Source organism: Sebastes umbrosus, chromosome 14 (assembly GCF_015220745.1).
Source record: "Sebastes umbrosus isolate fSebUmb1 chromosome 14, fSebUmb1.pri, whole genome shotgun sequence".
Lineage (NCBI taxonomy): Eukaryota > Metazoa > Chordata > Actinopteri > Perciformes > Sebastidae > Sebastes > Sebastes umbrosus.
In genome coordinates, this window is record NC_051282.1 from 4,192,805 (window position 1) to 4,211,226 (window position 18,422).

Consider the following 18,422-nt stretch of genomic DNA (forward strand, 5'->3'; position numbering starts at 1 on the left):
TGCAAGGTAACATGAATGTCTTTAAAAAATGACAATTCATCTCATAGTTGTTGAGACATTTCCCGCTGCAACAAAAATGTCAACCTCATGGTGGCACTTGAGGAAAAGTCAGAGGATTACCAAAGTCCACTCTCGTCTGGGAACCATAAATGTCTGTATGACCTTGAGTAGATATCAAGCTATTTCACTTGACAAGTGAAAACTTTGATCTGCTGGTGGTGCTAGATGAAAAGTAGGATGATCACCGAAGTCATTAGACTTTATATGCTCGGCACCATTAAATATGTCACAAATTTCACTGCACTTATCAAGATATTTCACTCTTGACAAATAGCATTTGTCTGTACAAAATGTATTAGCAATCCACTCAAGAGTTGTTGAGATATGTAAGTCTGGACCAAAGTGGTGGACAGACCAACCGACCAACACTGCCATCCCTAAAGCCACGCCGCTGGAAATTGCTAAAAACAGGGCTCTTGCACTGACAGTGCAAACTGACTTACATTATACCAGATCCCTTTATTCTCAGAGCTGAATCTGGAGGCTGATATTTTTTGCCCACCAAATGTTTTTAGTTTGTTCTCAACATGATGATGATTTGTTACAGTAAAGTCACAAACAGAATCCATCTTCAATGGCAGCACAAGCAGTATCCTTCAACCATTGACTGTGCTCAGAAAAGTACTAGTCAAAGTTTCACAAGTTCAAAGCACACCTCATACATCAACGCAGGATGGCTGCAACACACCACATCCACAATAATGAACATGTGCATGTGCATGTGCAAGCAAATATGGTCAAAACGACTGTTGGCTTTGGTCTTTTCATGGCACTTTGTTTCAAACAAAATACCTGTAAGATCCTCAAACTGCATCTGAGCCCAGCAGGGGGCAGCAATGCACAGAGCAGACGAAGTGTGAAAGTTGACATTTTAACTAAAACATGAAGTTTAATTTGCACATTTGAATGCCAAAATCTGAGTCATGCTAGACTGAGAGTGGAGAGGCTTTTAGTGTCTTCTGGATCAGCAGATCTGAAACTGACACACACACACACGCACACACATATGCTTACAAAGTGAAGTGTTCTAATGCAACTGGAATATTTTTAGGCAATAAGAGAAAATCAGGTCGCATGTGTGTGTGTGTGTGTGTGTGTGTGTGTGTGTGTGTGTGTGTGTGTCCAGAGACTGGGTGGAGGAGTCATCCAAGAGAAAATGTCTAGTGCCTGATTTAGCTGCAAGAACAGTTTCACTCTGCACTCAGCTGACACTTTGGAAAAGATACACATCAGGGGGTATGGGGCATGTGTTTGTACCCAGGCCAGGACTTGCTATTGGTGAAAACATAGGACATAGGAAGAGCGCCAGTCGTTGATGGCAATTTTCGTAGTGTCCAAACGGTGCTAATACAACTTCTGTGTCCGTCACGTGATGCCATCGGGCCCAAACAGACTTTTTCATGTAGACTTACATTGGGAAAGAGACGTCAACTTCCCAGTACGAACTAAAAGCTGTAAAATGCGCTAATAGCTGAATCAAAGAGTTATTTCCCTTCCTCCGTTCATGTGAATGAGACCCAGACCGAGTGTGGAGCGAGGGCCGGGGGGCGGAGTTAGCAAGCCGTGACGACAGCGTGACGGCTGTGATCCCGTTGACAGAGCCATGTGACCGAGTGGACGCTACTGCGCCAACTCCATGGGCCCGATGGATGCGGAAGATCGCCGGAAGATCCGGGGTACTTTTCCACTCGGAAGTCGAGCCATTTTGGCATCGTGCGCCACTGAGCAGCTTTCATAGGAATAAACCTCCGCCTCCAACGCTGTATCCAGTTCTCTTAATACATCCATGGTGTGCACGCCCCTAATGTAGGCCGATAGCTACATGTTGCAAAATGACTTTTGCTCTACCACGAAAGATTCATCACTTGACATGACCACTCGACTATAAAATATGCAGGTTGTGTAACAAACTGCCAACCATTTGTTTTGAGGGGAATGCAATGGAACGGAGGAGGGAGAATGTGGCATCTAATGGCTGAATGTTATCAATATTATCATTTAATATTGAAGCGTATCTGTTGTGTCAGATGTGTGTGGAATGGACAGCTGAAAAATGCGACAGAAACATGCATTCAATTATTATAATACAAATGTAATTATAGCAGTTTTGTCAAGGGAGGGAAGGGAGAGAGGGAGCAGCGATGGTCGAGCGAGCTATAGAGTGACTGGACAGAGAGAGAGGCGTCAGTGAGAACAAAGCAGCAAATCAGAGAAATAAAACGTTATTTTCTGATTGATTTGACCACCTGAACGGGGCTGCGCACCCTGAGTGCTGTCATTGGCTGGAGGTTACACCCCCACGTGGAGCCTAAAGGCTGTTGGCTGAAGGCCAGCAGCGTCGTGAGTAAAGCAACATCAGAAGAAAAGAGAAAATAAAAGGCAGAGGGCTGCAGGTTCTCTGCAGAAACAGACACCGCCACACACTTGGAGATTGGAGCAAATATGATTTAAAAAAGTATTTTTTTTAAACCTATATCGTGGCAGTAGTGCATGAAACAGGTAACCTGAAAAAAATCATGTGTCTCTGTGTCATAAGGTGCTCCTAACGGCATCTGCAAGATTTCACAGACCGCAGGTAAACAAGCAGTCAGAGCTGATCTGAGGTCTGCTGTCCAGCTGCCGTCTATGAGAGCCGGCTGTCAATCACTCGCGAACTCTGATCAAACGGTCAAACTAGGCAGCGCTGAACAAATATGAATCAATATTCTGTTATGTTAATGCTTATTTCTCACCTCAAATGTTTTCAGAATCATCTTGTAGTGCAAGGTTTAGCTGTAAAATGAGAACGTTTGTGCCACTGTGAAATCTGTTTGAAGGTACGGCAAGTTCCGATCACATGACCGGAGCACATCCAATAGGAACGCTCTCTCTCGCTCTGAACTGACCTGTGTTTGGTGGGCCACCCGCTCTACTTCTGAGCCACAGCCGTAATTGGAATGTCCATTCTACTCCTATTCTATTTCTATGGTTGGCACACTCCAGGCTCTAGAAATAGCTATATTGTCAGTGTGTTGGTCATTACCTCCAACACTTGTTTTGTACATTAATGAACCTCTAGGGGCTGCTTGCAGGGCTATAGACCGTATGTTTTGTTTATCATACTTAGGTTGAAACCCAGCTACTGTCAGTGCTCTCTCTCTCTCTCTCTCTCTCTCTCTCTCTGTCTCTCTCTCTCTCTTGCTTTCTGTGTTGCTCGGTCTCAGTATCTCTTCCACACTGTGAAACAAAACAACCAGCTTTGTCTCTGGAGCTCCCAGTGTCTCTCTCTCTCTCTCTCTCTCTCTCTCTCTCGCTCTCTCTATCTGTCTGTCTGTCTCTCTAGGGACACAGCGCCAGCGGGTGTTGTCACAGCTGAAGTGTTTTGGAAGTGAAGCATGATGGGAGATGTGTGTCATAGTGTGTGCCTTTGCTCGTCTATGAGTGCTGTTCTGGGTGTTCTTTCTATAGTTGTGTGTATTACTGTCTCAGTGCAGCAGCGTTGAAGCACTGTCTCCTGTATTATCGCCTCCCGTCAGACAAGATGACACTTAAAACACCATCAATGCTATTAACTATCATCCTTTCCCCTTCCCTTTAATTTAATTTCCTTTCCATACATTATATATCTCGCTGAGGCTGATTCAGTTACCCTTTCCATTGCACGGCAATAGTTTATTATAACCCACTGCCTCCCATCACCTTTACTACAGGCCAGTAGTGCGGCTGCCCCAGCAACTTGACGACAGCCGGGACACCGTAGTGCAGCCGCACGGCATTCTGGGCCAGCTCGGCGTCCTGGTGGCGAGAGGTGAGGTGACGCAGGGCACAGACTGCCGGTTCAGCAACGTCCTCCTTTTCCCCAGCACGAAGCACCGCGTGGATCAACGCCTCCACACCGCCATACTGCGTCACCAGAGTCTGAGGGGATAACAGGTGGAAGAAAAGAGAATAGAATTGCTCATCTGCAATGCAGGTGTGCCGAGAAGCGTCATTTATGGCATGAAAGCCACTGAGTACAACATGGAGTAGAGAGAAAACGATAAATAAATGGCATTTGTATATATATATAACAAATATATGTGTGTGTGTGTGTGTGTGTGTGAGAGTGTGCATCCATGCCTGAAAGCAATGTAAATATGAATAAGATAAGTTGCTCTTGTAAATTGATTTTCCTCAGGTGTCCATCAGAGTGCAGATTGTTGAGCGTATGCAGAAACTGAATTCTTTCATTAACTTTCTTTTCATTAACTGTTTGTGCTACTGTAGCATAAACAGTAAAGTGCCGCATTATTGACCTGCTGTCAGAATTTGTCAATAAATGGGTCACCTGTCCATTCATAGGACTTAATGTATTAAAAAAAGGTAGTATAAACACGAAGAGCTATATCAATCGGCTACATTTATTATTAACTCCGCCAAGGCCAAGGGCCTTGAAGGCGGCATTGGTTTGTCTGTCTGTCTGTCTGTTTGCCTGTTAGCGGGTTTACTCCAAAGGTTTGTGATGGATTTGAATGGAAATTCTTTGTAGCGGTGGGGTGTGACACGATCATGATCCGGATTCCGATCAGCCTGAGCATTAAAGGTCCCATATCGTGCTCATTTTCAGGTTCATACTTGTATTTTATGTTTCTACTAGAACATGTTTACATGCTGCAACGTTCAAAAAACCCTTTATTTTCCTCACACTGTCTGCCTGAATATGTCTGTATTTACCCTCTGTCTGAAACGCTCCGTTTTAGTGCATTTCGACGGAATTGCAACGGAATTGCGTTGCTAGGCAACAGCTTGGGTCCATGTGTACTTCCTGTCAGCTGATGACATTCACATACACTGCAACCAGGAATAAACTGAGACACATTTAGAATGTTTACGTTTAAATCTGTGTAAAAGGTCTAAATATTGTATATTTGTGACATCACAAATGGACAGAAATTCTGACAGCTTGTTTCAAATGCAGAGTTTCTGAATACGGGCTGTGTGTATTACCCTGTGGATTGAGTATTTCGATACTTTCACAGTATTTATATAGGACTTAAGCCTGCTTTATAATAAAAAAACATTGATAGACCTTTACGACCACAGGGTATAACACATGCGCAGAGTAACTGATGCAGGGAGATACGTGTGTGGATGTGTGGCGAGACATCGAGGTGTGGCGAGAGCTGCTGTCCGTCCACGGTGAGAACGAAAAAAAAGCGGTAGATGACGGGATGAGAGACAATGTAGTGTAACGTTATACAGACATAACAAGGCTGCTGAATGAGAGAGGCATCCGCCGATACGTTACACGGAAACACACCATGTTAATAACAAGCCGACCACCTCACGGTACCGCCAGCTGTGAGCTGTGATCTGTTTTTAAAGTCAGACACCTTGGCGGAGGTCTGCGCTCTCCGAGTGCCATTCTAGTTAGTATTAATATAATTATTATTAGTTAGTTTTCCTTGGTCCAGACCAAATGAATGACCTGCAGTTGTGAAAGAGATCTAAAACATACTGGAGGTCACGAAAGTAGTGGTGGGTAGAGTGTGTTGGATGTTGTTTTTTTTTCCTTCACCTTAATCAAATTGGGGTGTGGACTGAAAATACAATAAAAAGAATTAGGAACTCTAAAAATAATAAATCATGAATGTATCATAAGTCGGACTCAGTGGGCAAGCATATGGTTCATTAGCCTATAAAAAATATGTTCACATAATCATGGCTTAGACAGTAAAAATCTTTACATAGTATCTCATACTGATGACTGTACTTTAGGTAATACATTATGATTCAAACTGACACAGAATAGTTGGGGCTGTTATGGCAGCAGATTAATACCCTTGGTTTTTGAATCACATGGTCAACTATCACATACAACAGAAATGTTCCATTTCATAATGGTTACCTTGTTGCGTGAGTTATTACAGGTGAGGTTGGACAGGATGCCGGTTGCGCACGTCAACATGTTGACATCATCTGAGCCTAGCTGGGTGACCAATATCTGCAGCAGACCGTCTAGTCCATCCTACGGAAAGAGACCAGTGGAGACAGACAGACAGAGAGAGAACAAATAAACAAATCATAGCAGTGATGGCTTGGCTTTAAAGCACAGCCACAGCAGGGTTAAGCTTCAAGTTATACTTTCCGCAAGGACGGTCACACGGACATGAGCTGACGTGGAGTTGTGACGAGGAAAACGTTTGAACCTTGTATAGGCCGTGAGGGTTTGTCCTCGAGGCAAATCAACATTCTCAAAGTTCTCCATTTTCGCTACCCATCTGCCTCTGCGTAGTTGGGTATATTTGGATGTGCAAATTGTGTTAAGTCATATCCACAAAAATACATTGCGATTTACAAATACACATGTAAAGACGCATTTTAATTCCACTTATAAATGTTATAGGTTTTTACATGTAAAGAGATGTAAACGCATTTGTGCATCCATTTGTACAAGTGGAATGATATTTGCACATTTGTGGATGGCTTCCTGTGAGTTTGTGGGCCATGTGATATTTGTGGATCATGGTACATATTTGTGGATCATGGTATATATTTTTGGATTGTCTTCTGTGGACTACAACTATTGAAGTCCAATAAAAACTTCCATACAGGGCGACCTGTACATCAACTTCAGCGGGAAGTTCCACTGCATGTGCTAGCGGTCAGAGAGAAGCTTCAGCGGGGCACAGCACTGTCTCCTAGAAAAATTACATTCCCATACAACTAAACTGCATCCTCAATTACGTTTGGAAGGAAATGTATTTTTGGCGCGGATTACGTTCGTCTTTGCAGACTAACAAATGTGGTATGTCAGACGGCCACAGCTAGTAACGTAGTACGACGAGCAGAGCAGGTGAGGTAGTATATCGAGCAACAGTTAATGAAAGTTACATGGAATAATGAAGTTATTAAAAGTTACTTGGTATAATAATGAGTATAAGAAGCAAGAAAGTCAACTACAGGAGGGCGAGAGGGGTGTTGGATGGGTCAAACAAACACAGGACTTTTCCCCAGAAGACGCTGTTTGTGTCCTATGTGAAATGTAGTCATTTTAAGCCAAACCATGATGTTTTTTTACTAAACCTAACCCAGTAGTTTTGTTGCCTAAACCTAATTAAGTAGTGTTGTTGCATTTTTTATTTTTTTTGTTTCAAATGACAACGTTAACCACGTGTTTAAATTTGTCCAAAACTGCGAGCGTAATCCGGGAGAAAATATGTTTCCCTCAAAACGTAATTGAGAATGCGGTTTAGTTGTATGGAAACATAATTTTGTGGGGTTGCGTGCCAGCAGGGTCCGCCTGCGGCTGCAGGATCTGGAGCTCACCACCCGCCTACTGGGAGCCAATACCGACAACACGCTGCTGGAGGTCCAGGCCGTACTACCCGGCCCGCTGGAGGGAAAGAAGGCACGGGAAAACCAGAACCAGAACTGAGCGGGGCAGACGCTCAGACCCTGCTGCAGTAAAATGAGACGTTTTCTAAAGTCAGTCTGGCAGCTGCAGATCTTTACGACACAAGGCGGTGGTGTTCATGGATAAACTACCGCTTTTGTCCACACGGGCCACCAAAATCGACACAAAATGAAGTTCCTTGTAGTACAAGTGAAAAAAAACAGCTTTACATAATGTGAACTTTTAAGAAAGGAGGCATTTGTTCGGAAACCACAATGTTTTGGATCTCCATTAATGGTGTGACCGGGCTAAATGTCGTCATATGTTTTTGGTAGGCATCCAACAATGCAATAAATGTGGCTCTTCATTTTCTCTCACGTTTTGAAGGGCCCCCATAACACAGTAAGAGGATGACAGAATGAAGCAGATTGAATGAGACGGGCACCAGACCAGCTCCTTCCCTGCTGACCAGCTCACCAGAGCTGGCTGCCTGTCCTGCGCTCTCTCTCTCTCTGCTCTGTACTGTCAAACCAGCCAGCTGCTCGATTCTCTCCTGAATCAGAAGGCAGGTGAAAAATCTGGACAGACTGCAAGAGTGCAGTGCAATTACTTCTAAACTTTTTTTTTTCCCTTCATGACAGAAATACTGCAATATCATAGATGCATGACTGGCATTTGGTTGAACGGCCTCACTACTTAAAGTAGTCGAAAAAGCTTTAAGTCCTACTTAAAACATCGCCTCCGTCTAAACCCCCCCTCCTCCTCCTCTCGGGGCTCCTTCCAAGGCAACGCCCCCCCCTCCACACACACACACACACACATGCACGAGCACCGCCGCATCGTAACTACTTCACAGACACAGAGCAGAGAGAGGACCTCAACTCAACAACGCTACCTCATGACAAGTAACCGCGGCAGTGCTACTGCAGGGCTGAGATTTCTCTTCCATTCTCCAGTAATCTTGCGGCGGTGACACGCTTTGAGTTCAGGCTGGTGCACGCCAAGGGCAGAGTACGAGCAGGGAGGCATCTGATTGGTTCTTTCCGAGCGGACCTCGAGGCAGTGATTGGTAGACGTTTTTTACAGGATTACAGCAGCTACAGATGACGGCTCTTTTCCGGTCCTTTTTCAGAAAGTAATGGATCGCTGTCAAGGTGTAAAGACCATTTCAACTAATATAGCAAATAGCGTATACTGGATAACATCGTCAACCCTGCCTTTAATGGAAAAATTAGTTCCCTTCTAGAAAAGTTACATGTTTTTGAATATACCTATGTAATAAAAACTAGTACTGCATTACCCATCAATGTGCACACAAGTCCTGCATTAATATTTGCCATGTTTGCCGTGTTGCAAATTCCATTCTATCCCCCCAGAGTACCAGGAGCCGGTTGCACAAAACACTTTAAGTTAAGATTATCCTTAACGTCCAAGTTAAGGTTTCCGTAAAATTAAATTAGGTACACAAAACACCCTTAAGTCTTCTCCTTAAGGTTTCCTTAAAATGTTCACTTAAGTATTTAAGATTTTCTCCTTTTCTTGGTCTTATACTTATGAATCACTTGAAGTTAGTTAAACCATTTCACAAAAGACCTTAGCAACCTAAGTAAAGAAAAGGTAACTTTGACTCTTATCTTAAGCGCAACATGGCCGAGTTTATGGCAATAAATGAAGAAAATGAAAGCATCCCGAGAAGAGTGTTCTGCGACCGGGAGAACCCAATGGACACCCTCGATGAGCAATTGATTTATAGATTTGACCGCCAGTCAATTCATGATTTGTCCGACCATCTACAGTTGGATCACTCTACTTTCCACAGCTGTGCTCTTCCAGCCCCTTTGCTTTAATTCATGATTGCTCTACGGTTTTATGCTAAAGGATCTGTCCAGACAGTAATTGGCAAAATATACCTTGAATTACTTTTCGTTGCAATTTCCTCCCACCTTCGTTATTTTCTGTTAGCTGTTATTTGAGGATCAAATTTACTTGATTTACTTAATTTGTTTTTCTTGTCTTCTGTTATTCTGCCATTGTTTTACTTTGTTATAGGCCAATGTTGTGCGGCAATAACAGGTATATGTGACCTGCTCCATCATTATGAGTCACGTTGACCCCGAAACACATTTTGAGTTATCTATCTGACTGTAAAGAGGAAAGTCTCAGCTTTATGGCAATACCAAGATTATCTTTCTACGCCAAATATTCAATGAGATATGCTCTTTCAAAGTTCGACTGTCATGAAACATTACTTTTGAGAAAAAGGGCATTAAAGATAAGAATTCATATTCAGCCATTTTTTGCATTGATTAAAACACATTTATTGAGACTCAAGTCTAAATGAACACAATATGTTTTGGTCAAAAGTGACACCCAACATTTCATAATTTAGCCTACACATACCTTCATGTATACATGTGCACATAGTCACGAGCATGTGACGTGCACGTGGCCACGTGCACGCGTATGACCACAAGTAGTACAGTAGATAGGGCTAGAAGTCCATGTAGAAAATAATCCAAAATGTATGGAATAAAATTGATAAAATCTAAAAAAAAATATACTGTACATATGATATAATATATAGTATATATGTTTATTTCAATATAATAATAATTATATGAAGAATACATAATTAAAAATATTAAATATGGAGCCATGTGCACACAGGTACATGCACAAACTTACAAGTCCATATCCAAACAATAAAAAAAAACATACTAGAAAATGGATAGCATATGAACAAATATTATGTACATATTATGTATGTACAATATTATATAATATAATATATAATAGAAATATAGATATAATAGAAAGACTATGAAATGTGGCTCCTGCGCTCATTCTGCTGGCTTCTCCTGGAGCTCACTGTATCCTTTCACAGGGTCATGTGGGAGCTGATCTTCTCAAGGAGATCCAGATGTTTCTCATCTACAAAATGACATAAAGTGAAAAGCATAAAGTGAAAAATCAAGTCATCTCAAAGATTTTAGGCTGGCTAAATCATGTTGAATCATTGTTGAATGAGGCCTGATCATTATCATATTAATACAGCCCTATATTCATTAACATAGCCTATTCACCATGTGATATCAGATTAATATACAACATATCATTTTACTATATGTTAAGCTATTTCTTTTGCTATTTAAAATGATATCCTCACCTTTTGTGTCTCTCACAGCAACCCTGTCTGTCCCTGTCCCTGTCTCCTAGAAATGACGTTTGTATATTGTTTTCATAAAACCTGGTGTGGTGAGGAGGTAACAGCTGCCTGGATTATGTTCAGATACAGTACTTCTTTGAATGAATTAAACACTTCACAACATTTCCTCATTAATAATAATAATTTATAGGAGACAGGCACCTGAGAGACACACATGAGACAGACAGACACCTATAGACTACACACACTGACACACACATTAGTAGCTGCTATTAATGCTTCTTAGCCTGCTCTATAGTGATTTTAGTGATTTAAAAGTCTTTAAAACAAACAGATAAAATAAGGATAGTGTAGTTTAACTATAAAAACTTACCATTAGTCATTTCTTTCATCTGGTCGCGTCTTCTCTCCATCTCCTCCGGTGTAGAGAGCGGCGCTGTTGTACAGTTTGCAGCTACACTGGTACTCCCGGCCAGGCGATCTCAGTCTCTTTAACACTGTCCTGATTTAATAACTTTAATCAGAGACATTGTGTGTCATCATCGGCTCAGCCATGAGTGGAATATCTTCTTCCTCCAACTCTCTTTCTCCGTCCTGATCAGCGGATTGAGAGCTAGCCTAGCCTCTAGCGTTTGCCGGGCGTCCGAACCGACCCGGCGCACCCGCTGTCCTCATCACCCGGTGCGGTGAAATAATCTGAATTTAAGTCGGTCCAGTTGTCGTCAGATGTAGCACCTCTAACAGGAATTTAATTTAAAAGTCGAGCGATGTTTTCCTCACGTGATTTCATCTTGTCAAGCCCGTTATCTCCTCTGTCAACCACAATCTGTCAATCCACTCTATTGAGCCGAGTCAATACAGCGGACTTCCGGTAAAAACTTTACGACAACGTTATGTTAAAGAGCTTCAAAACTAGACTTATCATTTGAATTTTACATTGATTCTTACTTTTTATGAAAGCTGAGACTTTATTTATTCATAAACGCATAAAAAAAAACAAAAAAAAAAACACACTTTTTCATAAAAAAACGTGTTTTTACAAGAATGCGCTGCCGCGACTTACGACTCATTTTGATAGAGCGGGTCACATATACCATGAGTGCAGGCAAACAAACGGTCTCCATGGAAACTGTAGAATTTTACCACTGTAAAAATCTCTTTCAATGCAGTAAATGCTTTGAAATATTTTGTTCAACACCCTTAAGTAAGTCCCTACTACTTGTGGTAGTACTAGTATTAGTGGTAGTAGCATTATTAGTATCCAGTAGTAGTAGTAGTAGTAGTGGGTGAATCTGTACGTACCTGTTTGGTTGCAGCATCTGACAGATTGCGGAGCGTCCACAGACAGTTCTGGATCAGACGCTGACTGGAACCTGTAAGATGTTGGCCCAAAGCCTGCATACCACCTGGACACAAACGTATACAGACATCTACACTGAATGCTCTACAGTCATGTTCAGTGATGCCAACACATTCTCACTCCCAACTCAACAAATACCGACGCTTGGTCAGTGGCCCTATACGTTTAAAACTATGACTCTCTAGGTACCCATCTAGCGTCAGTTTGGGACGTGTCAGGGATGGCGTGTCAGGGACGGCGTGTCAGGGACGGCGTGTCAGTTCCCGCTCGTTACACGCATACAGTCTCTTTTCAAAATAAGCTTCCAACGTAGGTTTACTTAGTTTTTTGGTTTACTTGCGCAACAAGTATGTGTGTTACATAAAATAATTATGTCTATTTACGTAACTGGTGTTAATAACAGCGGTCTCCTCGGTGAAACACTGTGTTGGTTTAACTCAGGGGTCAGCAACCTTTACTATCAAATGAGCCATTTTAAGCAAAAAAAGAAAAATCTGTCTGGAGCCGCAAAACATTTGAGCATTGTGATGAAGATAACTCATCTAATAGTCTAAGTATATAGAATATAGGTCTAATGCAGTGAGGGCCAAAGTGCAAATGTACGACAGAGTATTGGGAGATTTCCAGAATAAAGTCATAACTTTACGAGAAAAAAAGCCATAACATTACGAGAATAAAGTCATAACTTTACGAGAGAAAAAGTCGTAATATTACAAGAATAAAGTCATAACTTTACGAGAGAAAAATAAAATAGCACGTAAAATTACTACTTTATAATTTTATTTTGATAATACTACAACTTTTTTCTCCTAAATTTATGACTTTATTCTCATAATATTCTGATTATCATAATATTACGACTTTTTTTCCTGTAAACCTATGACTTTATTCTCGTAATATTATGACTTTATTCTCGAAATCTCAGATTTATTTTATTTTTCCTCAATGTGGCCCTAATACTCCGCCGTATCGTCGTACCATAGACCTACAACAATGATAAATAAAAATGAAGATGTAAACAAAAAAACTGTTATTCATTTCCATTTTTAAAAATCCACAGGGAGCCACTGGAGAGGAGCTAAAGAGCCACAGGTCTCTGACCCCTGGTTTAACCCAACCATCCTCTCCGACTCCCACCATCCATAAATGATGTGGATGGGTTTACATTGGAGTTAGGTGAACGCCTGGTGCGTCTCATACAGACGATAAAGAGTGGCCCCCGTGCGTCGGTATCAGACACCGAGGGGATTAAAGGAGTTGGGAGTGATACGGGCCGTGATGTAGACATACCAGCCTCTACTATCGCTGGCTTGTTGCTGGGACAGACGGACAGCACTTTGAGTACACGACTGGTGGTCCACAGCAGCTTCTCATAGTTGTAGTTCCTGGTGATGAACACCAGACCGTCTGGGCCCCCATTGGCTAGGATGATCAGCTGACGAGAAACAGGAAGTAGAAGGTGTAATTCTGTAACAAATAAGTGGACACAACAAAAGATCTCCTTCCCAATGTCAAGGTCCTCCCCTCACCTTGCTCTCCTGGTTGCCGTAGGACAGGAGCTGCAGGCAGTCCGTGGTGATGGCCAGGAACTTGGGGTTACTCTTTTTCAGTAAGGGAACCATCCTCTGCAGGCCATCGGCAAGACGCACCGCCATCTTGGCCCCCTCTTGGTGCAGCAGCAGGTTGTGGAGGGTGGTGATGGCATAAAATAAGACTGATTCTACTGGTGAACTGCATGAGGAAACACAGGAAGAAAGAGTGGAAATCATATGGAGAGATTTCATAAAATTAACTAATTTCAAGGGGCATAAAGTAATCTATGACCTTTACTGACCTCTATCAGCCACCAATATCTCATTCTACACAAGGTCATGGGGTGAAAAAGCTTTTGAGCAGTTGAAAAAGCAACTGTGTGTGTGTGTGTGTGTGTTCTCTATTGAAAAACTTCACCTTGTGAAGCAGTAGTAGGTGGGTCTTCAGTTAAGATTATTTTGTCAGACTGCTATTCACAAGACCACAAATGAACTTTCAAGGTGAACAAAGTATAGTTTTTATTGTCTAGAGTGCAACACACATCAGCAGCATCACAGGTAGGTGTTCTGGAAGTAAAGAAGTAATGACAAAATAATCTTGATTTAACCCATTTAATCCCAATTTTTTTGCCAGACATGAAAATATCCAAATCATGTGTCAATAAGTAATTTGAAATAATATTTTTTGACATTTTCATGGAAAAGTAGGTAAAAAAAAAAGTGTGTTTTTATGGTCGGTCACAGTAATAATTTGTAGACATTTATCGACTGAATTGACATATTTCTCCTATGCAGTCATCCACATTCATATTTATCCCAACCCAGTTAACAGGAGGAGGTTACAGAGGGTGACTGGCAAAGAACAAAACCAAACCTCCTGGAAAAAATAACAGCAAGAGTGGGAGAGTGTGTATTAACAGGAAGAGGTGAAGAGGAACAGAGAAGGAAAAGGGCTATTTGTGAAGCTCTTTCAGTTTGGATTTTTCTTTTTTTAAATTCAATTTTCTTTCATTTTTTTGTATGAATTAAGCTCCCGAATCAATTATGAGTGTGAATTATCCTCCCCTGTTAAGCCTCAGTGTAAGGGATTAACTCTGCAGTCCTGCTTGTGAGCTGGAAAGGTCCGAATTTGGTGCTAAAATTGAAGGCTAGCCTATCAGCCTCATTTATCAGCGGATCTCTGGTTGCCAAATTGGAGGTGGAAAGCTTCAAATAACTCACCTCCTGGCAATCTGAACAACATTAAATGTCACCCCACTTTGAGCCTCTGCTAAACTTTGGTCACATTGAGTTCCACAGTGTAGTTTGCAGAGAGGGTTTCATTCATCTGTCTTTTTACAGCATGACGATAAAATGTTGATTATTTGCAAAGTGTCTTTTTTCTTTTCTTCCTTTGTTACGGTGGCTTTAATAAATACTTCGACAACAATGCATCAAATGAAAATGTGAAAACGATGTGTCACTCGTAGTGATGAACCTACAAAATGATCACCTGAATCTGCAGCTCCTCTCGGCTTTATGGAGCTTTATTTCATTTATTTATTTATTCGTTTATTTTTACAGGGATAATACATAGGCATTGTTACACTTAATTAAAGTGCAACCGATGCAATTTATAGGACTTCTAGCCATAGCTAATTTGCAGACTTTGTCCTTGGTTAGGCTTTTAAGAAGAATAAAATAAATAAAAAAATACAGAATAGCACATCATACATAAAATCACATAATACAACATCGTATTTTCGGCCACAACAGGCAGCTGTTTTTAGCGAAAAAGCCCTAAAAACTCACTGTACACTACCTACTCAGAACTAGTGGAGCAGCTAAAGAGCCACATATTTCTTTTAGGAGTCGGTAGAGACCAAAAACAGAGCTAAAAGAGCGTGAAAGGACTTCCACCACTCTCATCAGGTGGCCAAAAAATGACGGTTTGAAAACAAGTTTGCCATATCAACTTAAAAGGTGATGATATGTCAATCTGTTCATATTGTGTTTTTGCTGCCCCTATGTGGTCAAAAATCCGCTGTTAAAGGTTTAAAAGGACCCGTCTCAACGGGCTTCCACTCATTGTTCACCATGAACACCACTGAGATTGATCTATGTCACAGTCTGGGTCTGTGTCCAGACGCCCTCAGACTCTTTCTGTGAAGACTGGACTGAGTTGTTTTCTGGGTTTTGGGTTTTTCCCTCCTGCTGTGCTGCCTTCTCCTCCTCCGCCCATCTACACACCTGCTGTGAGCCTCGTCAGTCCTTCCCTGCTCCCAGAGTTTTTCCCCAGCCAATCAGCTCCCTCCCTGCTGGCTCACCTGCATCATCACCTCATTCCCCCTCACCTGAGCTTCTCCTCCATCCATCTCTCCACCTACTGCACTTCATCCCCTCGTCAGATTAGTTTGTATTAAGTTCTGGGCTGTGGTCTAACAGTAAAAAAATGTCTTTTCTTAACCACTTCTCCTTGACCTTAAAGGGAAACGTCACAAGGTCAAAGGTAACCCATGACTCGTGAACTCGTGTTTACAACATGGGAAGTCGTGCACACGATATGCATGGCGTTCAAATGGTTAAGTCGTGAGAACACCGCTGCTAAGCAATATTAACATATACTGTCGGCATCTAGAAGCCACAGAGGCTAACAATTTAGCAAGCTAGCAAGCGGGTAACATAATGCAGTAAATGTAAAGGCATAATGACAGAGGAAGAAAGCGTCTTTGAGATCACTAAGAAGCGCTATATAAATCTAATATAATAATATATTAAGAAGATGAGGTCTTCGGGAATATCGACATTTTCATCAGACATATTATAAAATTACCAAGAAAAACAATATACAACTTAAATAACAATATATTTATATATTTTTAACAATATTTTCCATTCCTCACAACATCAACAAACACGTCACAACTCGTGAACTCGGGAGTTTTCAGAAACTTTAAACTCATGAGGTTGTGAATACCACAAGAGGGGGGCGTTCATACGGGCCCAACTCGTAAACGCGGTAAACACGACCCCATTTGAAGGCACCAGTAGTTACAACATATCGCTATTTTATAGATATGAATGGTTTGAAAACCTGAGGTCTTCGGCTTTCATAATCCGTAAACCAACTGTATGTAGTCCAAACTATGTCTTATTACGAATTAGTTAACAATAAAGTCGTATATAAACTTCATAAATATAAGAACAAGTTGCGATCAAAAGATCCATGATGATTTTCTCATCAGTCTACAATAACATGCTTGGTATCACTGGAAACGATAAATTCCAAGCTTTCTAATGCACCTGAACGTACCTTGACTCGAAATGCACAGTCTATACGCGATAAACGGGGAAACAAAACAGTAAAACTTCTCATTTTACAGTCACACTGACATAAATCTATATGTTCTTGTCAAAGTTTTGAACCAAAAGCACGTGTTACTTTCACCCAAAACAGCAGATTTTAGTTACTGACATGTCTGCGGTGATTATGAATCACCAGAGAGCCACAGAGATAGGGGGGGATAAGAGCCAGGTGCTATTTTGGCTCGAACTTCACTTCCACTTTCAGCCCGCTGTTAGCGCTTCGATACAGCCACCAGATGGACGGACAGACTCCAACGAGCCTGATATCATTCTGTTTGTCTTATTTAGACGAATAAAGCACTGAGGGCCCTTCCATTCTCCATTTATCTGCTATATGGAGCTCTTCAGTCATATATGAATATTATATATGAATATGGTGTTTATTACTCTGTCAACGTTTTAGGGAGCTTTGTGTTATTTGTAAAATGTCGATATGGAAATTAATAGTTTTTTGTGGTAACATTCTCAGTAAACAGTCAATATGTGATCAATAAACACATGGCGAGCGCCTGAGTGTATCTTAATAAATCATAAATGTTGCATTTTAGTGTATTTTTTTATATCAAATTCATAGTTACAGTTACAGTCAAAGTGTAAGAGAAGAGTTGCATCTATGAGATCTTGGTTGTAATGGTAATATTGCCTTTTGAAAGTTAGATTTTATACTAGGCAAGCATGAAAATCGTATTTCTTTTCCTTCATTGCATGTCATTTTCTCTGGAATGGTAATATAGTGTACTTTACTTACAATGGAAATTCATGAGCTTATTACCTCTAAAGAGACTAGATATATGCATATCTGCCTTATGGTTGAGGAGCTATTCCTGATTCATTTTGGGTATGTTATTTTAGGCGTTTTTTACCAAGAGATAGGGCTTCTAGAGTGCAACAGCGGATGTTATTGGCCTAATGGTGCATCAATTCAAATGGAGCAGCACAAGGTATTGGCGGCATTATCTCCTTTCCTTTGGTAAAGGATGGTCCAGTGTTCACTATACTAAAGGAGATAAGAAAAGAATTATTGAAGCACCTTTCCTTAGCATTCAGAGAATTCGACCAGCTCTTATCATGGCTGCCACTTAGATACCTCCGGGTTATTTCACTCAGTTAGGAATCTCCCTAAGCAAGAAAGAAGATTCGACCACAGCTCTGGTTTTCAGTTCAGTCTTTGTTGGATTATAGTTCCTGTTGCCTGCAGTCTCCTGTGTTTGGATCCACCTGCTCCACTCTTCACGGCAGATTGCTATTAAGTTTACTAAGATATATATTTATACTCCCAAGAGCATGAACAACTGTTTTTAATTTAATAACATCATGTTTAGACTCTGGTAAGACAAAATCATCATTATTTTTATACCTTAGCATGCGGACCAGTGCTGGTATCCCTCCAGACTTGAATATGGCCAGCAGTCCCTCCCTCTGATGCGACAGGCTGTGCAGCACGCTGGCCGCGCAACGGGCCGTCTCCATGTCGGCCGCCGTCGTCATGGCGCGCACCACGGCGCCCACCATCGCCGGAGACTGCACCAGCACCCGACGACTGGCTTCCTTACGGGTCAGCTGGTTGACTATCATGGCCGCCTTGTTCACCACAACCTAAAAAAA

General features: G+C 41.5%; 1 protein-coding gene and 1 long non-coding RNA gene across 3 annotated transcripts in view; both read right to left on the bottom strand.

Moving 5' to 3' along the window:
- The window catches only part of jupb (junction plakoglobin b), a 240,856-nt gene that overhangs the window by 17,456 nt on the left and 204,978 nt on the right, over positions 1–18,422 (bottom strand). For both annotated transcript variants that reach the window (XM_037792463.1, XM_037792464.1), the window contains exons 5-10: positions 18,175–18,413; positions 13,470–13,671; positions 13,231–13,375; positions 11,883–11,986; positions 5,927–6,046; positions 3,739–3,957 (exon numbers count right to left, since the gene is read on the bottom strand). In XM_037792463.1, the coding sequence (XP_037648391.1) occupies positions 3,739–3,957; positions 5,927–6,046; positions 11,883–11,986; positions 13,231–13,375; positions 13,470–13,671; positions 18,175–18,413 (1,029 nt within the window). The remainder of the gene's footprint in view (positions 1–3,738; positions 3,958–5,926; positions 6,047–11,882; positions 11,987–13,230; positions 13,376–13,469; positions 13,672–18,174; positions 18,414–18,422) is intronic.
- LOC119501824 lies at positions 9,994–11,402 on the bottom strand. Its single transcript, XR_005209929.1, has 2 exons — positions 10,954–11,402; positions 9,994–10,345 (listed from the first exon to the last, which is right to left on the bottom strand). It is a non-coding gene; the product is annotated as an uncharacterized LOC119501824 (long non-coding RNA).